This window comes from Pavona decussata, unplaced genomic scaffold, assembly GCF_977016875.1.
Source record: "Pavona decussata unplaced genomic scaffold, jaPavDecu1.1 SCAFFOLD_38, whole genome shotgun sequence".
NCBI lineage: Eukaryota > Metazoa > Cnidaria > Anthozoa > Scleractinia > Agariciidae > Pavona > Pavona decussata.
The window spans coordinates 1,211,919-1,227,306 of NW_028145460.1; the positions used below are offsets into that span (position 1 = coordinate 1,211,919).

General features: G+C 39.4%; 2 protein-coding genes across 2 annotated transcripts; both read right to left on the reverse strand.

The window, feature by feature from the left end:
- Positions 1-204: 204 nt before the first annotated feature.
- LOC146483485 (tetratricopeptide repeat protein 28-like) lies at positions 205-14,987 on the reverse strand. Its single transcript, XM_085105666.1, has 2 exons — positions 12,445-14,987; positions 205-334 (listed from the first exon to the last, which is right to left on the reverse strand). The coding sequence occupies exon 1, from the start codon at positions 13,878-13,880 to the stop codon at positions 12,447-12,449; it is 1,434 nt and encodes a 477-aa protein (XP_084961792.1). The 5' UTR covers positions 13,881-14,987; the 3' UTR covers positions 205-334; positions 12,445-12,446.
- On the reverse strand, positions 4,495-5,225 carry LOC146483486 (uncharacterized). The gene has a single exon (XM_085105597.1). It carries the CDS (start codon positions 5,223-5,225, stop codon positions 4,647-4,649), a length of 579 nt encoding a protein of 192 aa, XP_084961723.1. The 3' UTR covers positions 4,495-4,646.
- Positions 14,988-15,388: the final 401 nt, after the last annotated feature.

Sequence of the window (15,388 nt, forward strand, 5' to 3'; positions counted from 1 at the left end):
CTAAAATTCAACTGTGTTAATTTCGAGAACTCTAAATGCCAACAAATTAAATTCCCATACTGAAACCCCTAAAAGTTGTGAGGATTGCCTCTGTTCTTAGATTAGTTGAATCTGAAGAGACCGACCTGACAACGAAAACTGCAACAAAAGCACGCAAGCCCAACTCGCTACTTATCACAGTTGTATTCAAATACAACTGTGATAAGTCAATGCTTTCAGCCCAAGCGATTCTATTTTGGTTTACTGTCCAAGTTACTGACCTCCTGTTTCAAAAACGGAATGTTCTGTTTTGTCGGTCACTCCTTGGTGGGTGGCCTGGGCAGGACACCTGCAACTGATCATCGGAGTTTAGGGTTAGTGTCGTGATCTGACATCGCCATTAATTACCAGCTCTGGCGTATAACTACCAAACTGGAGGGCTTGGGAATTAAAGGAGTCACGTCAGGTTGGTTTCGAAAAGAAATTTTTGAATCTGTTCATAGTCAACTTAGGGGGTGTTTACATGATACCGGCGCGACTTTCATTCCGGTATGAGTTCACTCCAGTTCCCTCTTGTGGCTCTGTATTCGTTTACATGATACCAGCACAAAATCTTGTACCGGAGCGAGTCATACCGATGCGAGTTCACCCCGGTTACTGTACCGGGGCGAGATTTTCATTCCGGTACGAAAACTCACCCTGATGTCATGTAAACGCGGTACGGCTGTTCGCTTCTGTATGAAATCACTCTCCTAGGAGTCTAGAACGGGTAGCGCATGCGCAGTCTTCGATATACAAGCCAATATGGCGTCACCTGGGCGTCACAATCACGTCGATCGAAATGAAGTGTCCATTCATGTAAACACGGTATGAAATCGCAATGTCATACCGGTATCAAACTCGCACCGGGGCGAGTTTTCACATGTAAACATCCCCTTACTTCGCCGGATCGCGAGCCTGATAGTAACAATACTACTTCGCTAACTCCGATACTTCTGTAACCTTTGAACTGTAATTAAATCGTTTTAAATCATTCTATTAAATGCAGTTCCAATTGTCTATTTCCTCCCACCACGCTACCCCTGTATTTGTTGAAGTTTTTTGAGTAAGCGCAACCTCTTAGATATCAGCAAATACACTGAATCAGTATTATTTTCTTTATGTAACTCTGAAAGAAAAGAATGGACCGGGAACGCCGTTTATTACTGAGCGGTATAAATCATAAATCTTCTACGCTCTTAATATCTTCAACCGACAAAACAGAATTAGACTGGGATCACTAGCAAGTTCTTGGCAAGTGGTAAACAGAGGATGCCCACAAGGATCTGCGTTAGGACCACTTCTTTGGAACATCTTTCAGAACACCCTGGCCTACGAAATTAATTTGAACCTTTCATCAGATTTACGAAGCAGGAAAGGATCTCGTAAACGTAAAGTCATCACTTAGCAGGAATGCAGAAAAAGCATCTAATTGGTATGAAGATAACATGCTAAAGGGTAACTATAGTAAATATAGAACCATGACAATGCAGAACAAAAGAGAGATAACAAATTCGACCATGAGTATTCAAGGCAGCGAAATCGAGTCGAAAGAGAAGCTAACCCTTTTAGGAGTTTTATTTTATTTATTTATTTATTTATTTATTTATTTATTTATTTATTTATTCACCACGACATACAAACATAGAAAGTTACAATGAATAATAGACTAGGATTACAAGTACATAAGTTTAGAGTAAATAATAATAGTAAAAGAAGTAAGAAGTGGCGAGGAGACCTCAAGAAACCCCCGGGCTTATACTGAGAGGTCTCCTCGGAGATATGTTGGGACTTTAAGACCAGTAAAGACATTGTATTGAGATTTTTTAACATACGGTGGTGGTAAGACTATAAAGACATAACAGAGTCGGACGTTTCATGCAATTAACTGAGGAAATCAAGAAGCTTTCTTTTGAAGGTGGATAGACTAGGGGAAGACGTAATTGATAATGGCAAAGCATTCCATATTTTTGGCCCTCTATAGAGTATAGTAAATTGCTTGATATTAGTTCGGCAGGTGTGAGGTCGAAAATGAGCTGAGGTTCTAGTATCATAATTATGAATTTGACCACCAGTCGGAAATAAATTTAGAAAGGGCGAAGGCAGCAAACGTTGGTGATAGGAAAACATAAATTTTGCAATATAAAAGGAATTCACTTTTAAAATATCTAGGATATTCAATTGTGCAAATAAAGGTGCAGAAGGTGCAAGGTAATTAGAATTTGTCATAGCTCGCACAGCTCGTTTTTGAAGAAGAAAAATGCGATTTAAGTTTGTTACATAAGTAGAAGACCAAACTGTAGTACAATAAGTTAAATAGGGATAAATTAAGGTATAATACAAAGATTTTTTAGTGTTTGATGACAAAAGGAAACGAAATCTGTACATTATACCAACGGACTTAGAGATTTTCTTGCAAATATAACTGATATGCGATTTCCAGGTGAGACCTTCATCAATATAAATACCTAAGAACTTAACTTCTGTTACTTGCTTGAGGGGTATACTGTCAAGTGAAATTTGGGAGCTCATGCGGACAGATTTTTGTTTGGGTTTAAATATAACATAATTGGTTTTCTTTATGTTAACAGAAAGTTTGTTTGATTTCATCCATAAGCTAATCTTAGTCAGTTCACTATTCATTACAGAGGCAACATGATCAGGGTCTGAATTGGAGTAAAAGATACTAGTGTCATCTGCAAAGAGCAGGCATTCTGCCAGTCTGGTTGTTTTGGGAAGATCATTGATATATAATATGAAAAGTAAAGGGCCTAATATGGAACCCTGTGGAACACCGCATCTAATTATCTGTTCGGAGGAACGGGTATCGTTAATCTGAACGAATTGGGTACGGTTGGAGAAATAACTTTTAATCCATTGCAATGCTAGTCCACAGACACCATAATGTTCAAGTTTCTCAAATAAGATTTGGTGGTCTAGCGTGTCAAACGCTTTAGAAAGGTCAAGAAAAACACCTGCCGTGATTTCATTTTGGTCAATGGACGTTGCAATTTTATTAACAAGGTAAGTTAGCGACAGCGCAGTGGAATGGTTTTTACGAAAACCAAACTGGAGTTGGTAAAAGATATCATGGCTTTTTGCGAATTCTACTAGTCGATTGTGCATGACCTTTTCGAAGAATTTCGAAAAATTAGGAAGTAGTGAGATTGGTCTGTAATTAGTGAATAAATCCGGTTCATCAGCTTTAAATACAGGAATCACTTTGGCAAGTTTTAGCTTGTCTGGGAATATTCCTTTGGAAAAGGATAATTAATAATATTCTTAAGAGGTTCCGATACTACTTCAAAAGTGTTTTTGATAACATACATAGAAATATCGTCATATCCTGGGGCTTTCCCAGACTTCATGGACATACAGATTCCATTCAGCTCTTCAACAGTCGTCGGCTTCAAAATCAGAGACTCATTGAACTGATCATTCAAAAAAGAGTGGAAAGAAGAGTTCACCGGAGGTATTTTCGCTGCTAAATTAGGTCCTACGTTAGCAAAATAATTACAGAATCCATTTGCTATTTCTACAGGGTCGGTAAGAATGCTACCATCAGATCTAAATGACGAAGGAAAAGGAGGTCTACATTTACGCTTGTTGATAACTTCATTGATTAATTTCCAGGTCTCCTTTAGGTCATTTTTAGCCGAAGCAAACCTTTGGTCATAATAATGGCGTTTGGCAATTCTAATGAGATGGGTTAATTTGTTTCTGTAAGACTTATATTGTAACTCCCTCGTTGGATTAGGTGATCTCAGTAATTGTCTATACAACTTGTTTTTCTTTCGTACAGAAGCTAATAAAGATTTGGTTATCCATGGGGAATAAGGCCTTTTACAATTCTTAACTTTATGAGGCTTCAATGGGAAACATAAATTATACTTTATACTTATCACTTCTAGAGAGTTTTGAGAGGATGTCAGTGAATTTTTCCATGAAGCCGGTTAGGTGATGATTTGGAGGGCGATAGATGACGCCTACTATTATATTTTTCCCATGGGGGACTGAAATTTCTACAAACAACGATTCAATGACATCTGGATCAGAGACATTACAGTCTGAACAAATTTTGTAATCAAGATTATCTTGCAAATAAAGACCCGTTCCACCGCCAGATTTAGTACCACGGTGATTTGAAATAAAAGCGTATCCCGGAATATTGACTAGATCAGCAGATAGATCATTTAGCCAAGTTTCAGATACCGCAATCGCAGAAAAAGGCTTTTGCAGACGACCTAGTAGGAATTTAAACTTGTCAAAATTTCTAATTAGACTACGTGCATTCAAATGAAGTACAGAAAAATTCGGGTTGTAATGCTCAGTAGAGGCTTTAGCATTAATTTCATCTTCGACAAAATAGTTACTAGAAGTAGAACAGAATGAAAAGTTTCTGTCTGGGTCAAGTTGACTAGTATAAAAGTCAGAAGACTTTGATTGATCAGTTGGGTTAAATAAAAGACTATTTAAGCGTTCAGTGTTATAGTTTAAAGGTCCATGAGATAATTCGTATAAAACTGTGTTGAAAGAAGCATTGTCTAAGTGATTGAAAGGAAGAGATGACAGATCAGCATCGTTTTCGATCGGCATAATGTTGATAATTTTAATATAAATAAGATAACTTATCTTGAGCTGGTCGGTTCAGCGAGACGCTGGAGTTCAGTGTGGTTCTTGATCTTTACTGGACGGGAAGTTGCGGATTTCCGCAGGAAGATAGAACAGTTCTTCACCCAGCAAAAACTGTAGCGATGTTCCTCTTGAAACTTCTTCGCGTCAATGAGCAATCTCTGAGTCTTCGGGGTTAAATGATCGTATACCGCAGCTTGAGATAAGGACACTTCAGTTGATAGTCCAAGGAGACTTGGAGAAACCGCTCTGATTTCTCGACGGCGATTGATAACTTGGTCTTTAACAAGCCTTCTTGTGAACTTACAAATGATCGGGGGAGAGCCTGAAGAAGCGCTTCTGGTCGGAACACGGTAGGCGATATCGATATCTTGCAGGGAAATTTCCACTCCCATTTCTTTAAATAATTTGACGCATAAAGTAGATGTATCCAAAGCAGTTTCGGGAGAATTCACTTCAGGAATCCCAACTATTTTGACGTTGTACTGATAACTATAGCGGTCAATGGCGTCGATAGCTTCGGCAATTTCTCCTACTTGCTCCCGATATATAGTAAACTGAACTTTAACCATCATATTAACGTGTGTAAAAAAGCAAGCCAAAGGATTGGGGTCCTTATGAGACTGAAAAACCTGATACCAACAGAAGCCAAGCTGCAGCTATATAAAGATGCTATCTAACCACACCGTACTTATTGCTACCTCACCTGGCACTTCTGCAAGGCAAGCGATAGGAGAAAGCTTGAGCGCATACAAGAAAGAGGACTCAGGGCAGTTTTTAAGGACAAACATTCTAGCTACGAGAAACTACTGGCAAAAGCAGACATACCATCGTTGTACAACAGACGATTACAGGACATTGCCATCTTCATGTATAAGATTAAGCATGAATTACTGCCACAGAGACTTTGTAATCTTTTCCAATTAGCCAGTGGCTCGTATTACTTAAGGAAACGAGAATTTGTTCAACCTCGATTCTCTTCGGTGACATATGGAAAACACTCACTTCGTTACCTAGGGCCTAAACTGTGGAATGATCTCTCTTCTAGAATAAGATATCAACCCTCTCTGAAGCAATTTAAAAGAGTCATACGTAATCAGGACCTTACTGCCCTAGCTGCAAATGTCAGTGACTGTCGAGGCTGCGACCTATGCCGAGAATGACTGTCGTTTACATGAGTTTTACAATTGATGTATGAAATTTTTCTTTAATATGGTCTACGATGTAAATTTCAATTTATTGTAGTTCTTTCTTTTTTAGCTAGAGTTGAAATAGGCTATTTAGTTAGGTGTCCACTATTAGTAGAGGGGACTTCTCCCCTCAGCTACATTCCTTTTGTGACACAATAATATTATTATTATTATTATTATTATTATTATTATTATTATTATTATTATTATTATTATTAGTAGTAGTAGTAGTAGTAGTAGTAGTAGTAGTAGTAGTAGGTTATGAGTGGAATTAAGCCCCGTTAGTGGATCCCCTTGGATCCCCTTGGATCCCCTTAATTAATATTCCTAAGCGTCGAGTCCATGACGTCATCTATTGTTATAACCTAGGGAAAAAATGCGTTCCTGCATACTAATAACTGTCTTCCTCCATACTAATTAAGTGTCTTCCTGCATAATATTAAGTGTCGAGGTTTACTAGTGAGCGTCACTCTTGCACAAAGGGAACAATAGACATGCCTAGGCTTGCCCGCTCTATACCCACCCTGATTGGATAGTCAAGACTCTATTGTTAGAGTTAATAAAAACAGCGCAAAATTTGAAAGCGTTATCATTCAACTAGAGTAAAGATTATTTTATCGCTGCTATATTTCGCAAGGATGGTTCCAAACATGCAAGTCGAATCGAGCGCTACACCTCTGTCGACAAAAGATAAAGCGAGTTCCTTACCCGGTCAGTTCTGCCCGTTTCATCCCCGCTCAACGTTAGAATTGGTAGAAAAAGCGCAAGGATTTAGCTATGTTTACTGTCCCGAGAAAATGTGCTTTATGTTTGCCCCTGCTTCAGAATGAAAAGAGTACATAGAGCGTATCGCACATCATACACACTCTGATGTGAAAAGGTATGCAGCTCAGTTGGTCTGTGATTGTTCTAACAAGCTAGCATTGAGAAAAAGTAAACAACCGTGGAGCCAGGATCCCATGTTTCTGACGTGCCACAAAAAAGAGTGTAACTTTTTCATGTGGATAGACCAGCCAATATCGCATGCTATCAAGGAGCGGCTCTCATATTCACCTCAGCCACTGTTCACGAGATTTCATCCTTATAGAGAGATAAAGGAGATGTTTGAAAATCATCGCCAGGAGGTTAAACAGAAAGGACTTACTCAGCGCCAGCGCCATGCACGCAAATATGACGAAGGATTTTTAATGTGTGACAACGGATTCAACAGTCTAGGAAGTCCTAAAATATTTCACGGTCTTAGATACAGAAAATGGATGGACGAAGTATGGGAATCTTACAAGTTTTATGTCCAAAAAATGAAAGAAGACTCTCGAGACGACCCAGATCCTTCACTTTGTTAAGATAAAGACGATTTGCTGCGTCAGGCGTATTTCAAGTACGCAAGTGATGACGGCCATCATCCCGAAAGTTTCCGAGTGTTGAAGGTTTTATATGAAAGACATATTGAAGGCAAACACGTACCTTTTGAAGGTTATGTCATCAGCCCCGAAGAACATGAAGAGATAGAAAGAGATAAACAGTTATCTTCTTATTCTAGAGCTTTTGCACGAGATTTACGCAGATCAAAATGTATTGCTATGCTTAACAATATAAGGAACCAAGATCTTCCTGTTTGTTCTAATTAAATATATTGCATTACCGTCTGTGTGGACATAGAGCTGTCTTGAGATCCTTTGAAAGATTTTTAAAGGTTTTGAGTGAAATAAAGTTTTATTCATCTTTACACCGCGTTAGTCACTAATTATGTTTAACAAATGTTTGACTCGAGCTCTAAAATTTGCATGTGAATTATCTCGTGTGTCTTTTGTTTGAGAAACAATAAGTCATATCCAACTGGGTAGTCCCAGAGTCAGTGTCGATAACAATACCCGAACCGGCTACACGCAATCTATTTTATGCGAAATCTTCATCGACTTCGATTCTCAGACCGTCAGTTTCTTAACAACATGGCTAGCAAGTTTACTGTTGGAACCCCAAACACCCTCGAAAAAGTGTAGAATGGTGATATTGAAATAGAATATCGGAAACTATTAGCGACCTGTTTCAAAACCATGAACGGAACAAGGGAATTATCACAGAGAGCTTATAAGACAATTAAAACTTAGCGACGCGCGACACCCACGCGTGTGTCTGAGAAAATAAAGACACATGACTAGAAATGGCTCGTTTGTCTCTTTTTGTCCCTTTTGGCGTGGTTTTGGCCTTTCAGGCCTGGTTATGACCTTTCAGGCCTGTGTTTGGCCTGGTTATGGCCTTTCTGGTCTTCTTTTATTTATGAAGGAGAACGCTTAGTAACCCCGCCTTCATCAATTTTCTATAAAAGAGACGCGTTACTTTCTGAAGTTTAGTTTCCTGTCAGAAGGCGTGCGGTTCAAACCAAAGATGACGAGCACAAACTATACCTTATACCTGCAACAAGGTGCTGGAAATGATGAAGACAATGAAGAAAGCGATTTCTCCCAAGAAAGCGATTTCTCCCAAGAAAGCGAAGTCTCTAGTCAAGGAACAGAGTCTTCCCAAGAAGAAGAAACAGAAAACTTAGAGCCGTGGTCACGCATTCTTGATGAAGCCGAGAACCGCCACAAGACCCAGCTTAACGCTTTGATCAATCAATACCAAGAAAACGGCGATTCAGAAAATGTGGCTCGTAGTAAAGCCGTAAACGCTCTCGTTCCTGTTTACAGAAAAGAGCTAAGAAAAGTACTCTTAGAGAATCTACAGTGGATGCGTGCAATGAAAAAAGATCCCACCTTCAAAAAAGTGATGGAAACTCAAAAAGAGCTTAAAGACACAGAAGGATTTGATTGGTTGGAATCGACTGAACTTGCTATCGATAAGCGAAAATTCTTACTCAATCGATTATACGAAAAGTAGCCCATTCCACAAGATCAAGACTAAACCTACTATGACTGTTATGGATTTTTTTTTTTTATTTCCTGGATCTTTGTATTGTTGCATTTCAATAAAACTGTAAACAAGCAAACTTTAAGTGTGTTGATTGATGACTTGAAAATAATAACAATAATCGGTAAACTTGTACAAAAATTTAAAAAAATCTGAAATTTGAAATACAAATTACTAAAGCAAGATCAAAACTTTTTAATTAAACACTGTTATTTGTGATGACACTTTTGAATAAAGATGATGATTCCAAAGTTGAGAGCTGTTGCGTGACTAGCGACGCGCGACACCCACGCGTGTGTCTGAGAAAAATAATAATAATAATAATAATAATAATAATAATAATAATAATAATAATAATAAAAACATATAACTACAAATGGCCCGTTTGTCTCCTTTTGTCCCTTTTGGCGTTGTTTTGGCCTTTCAGGCCTGGTTATGGCCTTTCCGGCCTGTGTTTGGCCTGGTTATGGCCTTTCTGATCTGTGTTTGGCCCTTCTGACACTCTATATAACCTGACTATTTGCGAAAAAGATGTCATTTGTGTTCAGTCACCAAACTGTCAACATGGTTTACAAGAGAGTTTGCAGAAACTGTCCGATTCCATCTTGCGGGGCGAAGTACCTTGTCAGATTAGCTAACCATCTCGCGGATGTTCATCAGTTAGGGCACATACAGCGAAGACAGTATTTACAAGAGGCGAAACTGCAACCTAAAGTTAAAGTCGTCGTTTACGAAAGTGAAGCGGATAATTCCGGAAAAAATCACTTTCACAATCCAGCACAGACACAAGAAACGGTGTACGAACTGTCAAGACAGCGGAGAAATGAGGCCTCTTTTAAAGCAAAAACTAAAAGACCGACTTCAAAGAACAAGGCAAACCGCAAGAAACAAAGAAAGTCGAACTCTTGGCTTAGAGGCCATAGGAAAATTGTGTAGACACGGAAGGAATATTTATTATTCCTCGAAATAAAACGGAAAAAACGGATTTGTAATAGTCAGTCAAATGATTCATTTTCATTCCTTTTCCTTTCAAATCGCTGAGTATTTGACTCTTTTTCCTCATTGTTTTTTAATAAAGTTTTTTAAACGGTATCTCTTGTCTGGTTCTATTGCTAGCAATTATAAGTCGCGTGTTTTAATTGATCCTTGTTAAGTTATATAAAATTGATTATATACTAATGCGTCAAGATACTCCCTTGGGTTTTTCCAGCAGAACTGAACTAATTTGTATGCAACTTAAGACTCGTGGATCCGCATAATTAACTGACTAACGGTGCGTGACTTTAATAGTTTTTTATTTCCTCGAGATAGGTAGGAGAAAACGGTCTTGTAATAGTCAAACAAACTTGAAATATAGAGTTTTCAGCGCCACTTTGTGTATATATGTGTGTGTGTGTTTTGTTTTTTTGACGGTAATGATCGATAATCGTCACGAATAACCTGAAATATCGGAGATAAATTTTCCCAGCAAACGGGGCTTCAAACAACACCTCCCAGTCGCGGACAGTTAAACAAGCGCTCAAGGCAGCTTGAAGATCAATAACGTTGGTGAAAAAAGCCATTTTCAACGGTACTAACGTTTTGAAAATCGAAAAAAAGTTTTCCCAGCGAGTTTAAGTTGAATGAAGGAATGACGCTTTCGAAATCTAACCGCTTTTTATTCAAAACAGACCATACAAATCTTAAGATCCAATCAGGGTGGGTATAGAGCGGGCAAGCCTGGGCATGTCTATTGTTTCCTTTGTGCAAGAGTGACGCTCATTAGTAAACCTCGACACTTCATTAGTATGGAGGAACGCATTTTTTCCCTAGGTTATAACAATAGATGACGTCATGGACTCGACGCTTAGGAATATTAATTAAGGGGATCCAAGGGGATCGAAGGGGATCCAAGGGGATCCACTAACGGGGCTTAATTCCACTCATAACCTACTACTATTATTATTACAACAACACCCCTCGTTGAACAAATCGTATCTCAGTCACATGAGCTACCAGAAGATTCCCTCGTAAAATCAGCACAACAGGCAGTAACAAGGGAAAGATCAAAGGAACTCGTAGACAGAACAGAGCGTATTAAGGAGATGGCACCATGTAAGACTAAGCGAGCACTGAATCTGGCGGCGGAAAAAGGATCATCGGCGTGGCTTACAGTCCTCCCTCTTAAAGATCTGGGTTTTAACCTCAATAAAAGGCAGTTCCGCCGCGCTGTTAAACTACGCTATGACTGGCCAATAGACGACATCCCTTCCACATGTGCATGTGGGGAAGTTTTTACAGTTGACCACTCCATGATCTGTAAACTAGGAGGTTTCGTCATTCAGCGTCACAATGAGCTCAGAGATCTGGAGGTTTAACTCCTGAGTACAGTTTGCAGTGACGTTGAGACTGAGCCAGTTCTCCTAGACATCTCTGGAGAACAGTTAAGTAGAGGATCCAACAAAGCACAAGATGCGAGATTGGATATCCATGCACGTGGGTTCTGGGAGCAACGACGATCGGCATTCTTTGATGTAAGGGTTTGCCACCCCAATGCTGAATCGTATAAGGACCTGGAGCCGCAACAGATCTATCGTATGCATGAGAATGAGAAAAAGCGCCTGTGTTCTCGACATTGAGCATGGAACATTTACACCTTTGGTCTTCACTACAACCGGCGGAATGGGCAATGAATGCTTGAGATACCATAGTCGATTAGCGGAGCTGATTGCTATCAAGAAAGGAGAGCAATATGCTAAAACCATGTCATGGATCAGGAGCCGAATCTCATTTGCACTGTTAAGATCTGCACTCGTCTGTCTTAGAGGTTCTACGACACTACGAAGAATGCAACGTGACATCAAGAACGCGGACATTGACATTGAAACTGCAGAAGGGGCCATTTGAGCGATGCGTATTTTGTTTATTTATTTATTTTTTTTTTCTTTTTATCAAGTTGACCGATTTTAAAATGCCGAATTTAATTTTTTTTAAAAACTTCATGACATTTGTTCTTTTTTTTTTCTTTTTCTTTACAAAAATATTGTTGCTTAAAAATATTATCTTTTTTTAATCGAAAAGAAATGTGAATAGGTTTTTAATAGCTCTTCTTTTTTATATACTTTTAACTTGTAAATAGCAATTTGTGTGGAATATTTTAATAAAGAATTTTCATTAATGATAAAAAAAATAAAAAAAATTATTATTATTATTATTTTTATTATTATTATTATTATTATTATTATTATTATTATTATTGTTAGCTTTGTATTTTTAGGCTGGATAATGCAATGTAAACTGAGAATGTTTTGAGTTGTTATCCATTTCACGATATAAATAGTGTGTAAAAATTGATTTCCAATTATGTTATTGAATTTTATTGCATGCAACCATACTTGTACAGTACGCTTAGAGTCATGTTGATTGTAAAATTTGTTTTATTATTCGTCATTCAATAAAATTATTTTTATTATTATTATTGTTATTATTATTATTATTATTATTATTATTATTATTATTATTAAGTTAACTCAATAAAGGTAGAATTGTTGTTCATCGTATTATGATGTTCATAAATCACGGAATACGAACACTCCAATAACAATGCTTCTTTTGGTCTCCTGTCACAGAACAGTAACTGTTTCCAGGGAGAATGGAACAGTTTTCTTGAATAATTCATCCAACACCCATAATGATATAACTCATTGATAAAACTTACCTTTACTTTCCGAAATCAAACGTCACGTTATCCCCAATCAGCAGGAAAGGCGCCCAGTTCCCCAAGTCAGCATAGCCGTTACTTCTCATCCACTTCATGGCCTGGTGAAGAGACTCACTGGCACTTTCCCCACGAACCAGGTGTTTGTAGAAACGACTCATTAACTGCTCTGTTCCTTTGTCTGGTATGGCCCACAGGGCCACCAGCACTGAGCGTGCACCGGATCCTAAGAACGCCCGAGCGATTCCAACAACTCCCTCAGCTCTAACATGTCCTTGTGCACTGTGAAAACAGCTGAGTACTACAAGTTTGGCTCGCAGTTGAACTTGTGAAATGTCATCCATTGTCAATAGGTAGTCTTTCTCGCATGGAGTCGCGTTAGTGGGGCGTTGAGGGGCAAGAGCAATTTCTCCTCTTTCGGCATGACCATGAGCAGCAAAATGAATCAGACTTACAGAGGGTATCATCTGAAGGACTGCTTGTTTAGTTGCTCGCTCCTCTAACAAAGGCTCAGCTCCGAGTAGTTCTGCTATCATCTCCGCTTCCTTTCTTGCAGAGAGCAAGCGACAAGGATTCTCGAGGCGTCCCTTGTAAAGCACGTCCCCAACGTCCGGATCGCCCACTATCAGTGCTCCGGTCTGACTGTGATAATCTGCTGGACTGTCCTGAATGAGCCCGAGAGTCGACAAAGAAGGAACAATGCGGATTCTGTAATTCTGTGACAGGTATTTGTCACTTTCATCCTTTAATGCTGCGAATGGAACCTTGTACAAGGCGCGATCAGGAACAATTACGATTTCAGGTTCGTCAAGCAAGTTAGCCACGGGAGCGATGATCATTTGGTAACACTCGGCTAGGGTTGGAACGGGTTGAAGGTTTTCCTCTTCCTCGGTCTCTATTGGGCGAAAAGCGGCCGAGCTTCCTTTCTCCGATGTTTCATGTGTTGAGTCACCGGCTTTTGAAAAAAACAGTGATCGATCTTCGTAGTGCTCTTGATCATGACGGAGGACATTAAACCTTCTGAAGGTTTGTTCACTGAAAACTTCCTGAACATCTCTTTCCATTCCCTTTTGAACAAAACATTCGTTGACGTTTACTTTACGGAAAAATGTTGGTTTGTTTCCTTTAAGGACCCACAAAAACATTTCTTGGGAATAATATGAAATGTATAGACAGTTACAGTCATTTTCTTTTTTCACGATCCTTTCAATGTCAGGCCATGACAGCGGATTGACTGATATTCGTTCTTGTGCACAATACTGACCCGAGATTAAGTCTGCCAGAGCTCTGCCTCGTCCAAGCTCTAGAACACAAAGAGCTTCTTTCGGGTTTTCCACACTAAGACAATACATTGCGCTGAGTAATTGATAGGAAGGACTGTACTTGTCTAACAGGGATATCTTAAATTGGTCATGGCGTGCAAGAAAACTTCGCATTTTCTCGCACGTGTAAATGCAAGCCAAGAGATTTGAGAACACATCATCTTGTAAATCTACACTTCCTTCGGATATGACGTCGTATGCAAGGTTGAGGTGCGCGGTAGCCTCGTACGCTACGTATCTTATCTCTCTGCTCAAGGCAAGTGCTTTCTCGTGATACTTTTTAGCCTCAGCATATTTACCAAGAGAACGAAACAACGATCCTAAGTTTATATAGCTTGCCGCTTCTCCCTGTTTGTAACCAATTTCTTTTCTGATCACAAGTGCGTTCTTCTGGTATGTTTCGGCCTTTCCATATTCACCGAGAGATTGATACACGATTCCCAGGTTCCCATAACACGCAGCTTCTTCTTGTTTGTCACCAATTTCTTTTGTGATCACAAGTGCGTTCTTCTGGTATGTTTCGGCTTTTCCATGTTCACCGAGAGATTCATACACAGTTCCCAGGCTCGCATAACACACAGCTTCTCCTTGTTTGTCACCTATTTCTTTTCTGATCACAAGTGCGTTGTTGTAGTATGTTTCCGCCTTTCCATATTCATAGAGAGATTGATACACTTTTCCCAGGTTCCCATAACACGCGGCCTCTCCCTTTTTGTCACCAATTTCTTTTCTGATCACAAGTGCGTTCTTCTGGTATGTTTCGGCCTTTCCATATTCACCGAGAGATTGATACACATTTCCCAGCCTCCCATAACACACAGCTTCTCTTTGTTTGTCACCAACTTCTTTTGTGATCACAAGTGCGTTGTTGTAGTATGTTGCGGCCTTTCCATATTCACCGAGAGATTCATACACAGTTCCCAGGTTCCCATAACACGCGGCCTCTCCCTTTTTTTCACCAATTCCTTTAGTGATCACAAGTGCGTTCTTCTGGTATGTTTCGGCCTTTCCATATTCACCGAGAGATTGATACACAACTCCCAGGTTCCCATAACACGCGGCCTCTCCCTTTTTGTCACCAATTTCTTTTGTGATCACAAGTGCGTTCTTGTGGTATGTTTCGGCCTTTCCATATTCACCGAGAGATTGATACACAGCTCCCAGGTTCCCATAACACGCAGCCTCTCCCTTTTTGTAACCAATTTCTTTTGTGATCACAAGTGCGTTGTTGTAGTTTGTTTCGGCCTTTCCATATTTACAGAGAGATTGATACACATTTCCCAGGTTGCAATAACACGTCACTTCTTTTTGTTTGTCACCAATTTCTTTTGTGATCACAAGTGCGTTCTTGTGGAATGTTTCGGCCTTTCCATATTCACCAAGAGATTGATACACATCGCCCAGGTTCCCATAGCAATTCGCTTCTCCTTGTTTGTCATCGATTTCTTTTGTGATCACAAGTGCGCTGTTGTAGTATGTTTCGGCCTTTCCATATTCACCGAGAGATTCATAGACAGTTCCCAGGTTGCCATAACACGCGGATTGTCCTTGCCTTTCGTCTATTTTTATCATGATGCTGAGCGCTTTCTTATAAAGCCTTTTTGCCTCTTGATATTTACTTT

Coding starts and splice junctions, on each gene's coding strand:
- LOC146483486 (XM_085105597.1), bottom strand. CDS start 5,225: ATGATGGTTAAAGTTCAGTTTACTATATATCGGGAGCAAGTAGGAGAA.
- LOC146483485 (XM_085105666.1), bottom strand. CDS start 13,880: ATGCGAAGTTTTCTTGCACGCCATGACCAATTTAAGATATCCCTGTTA.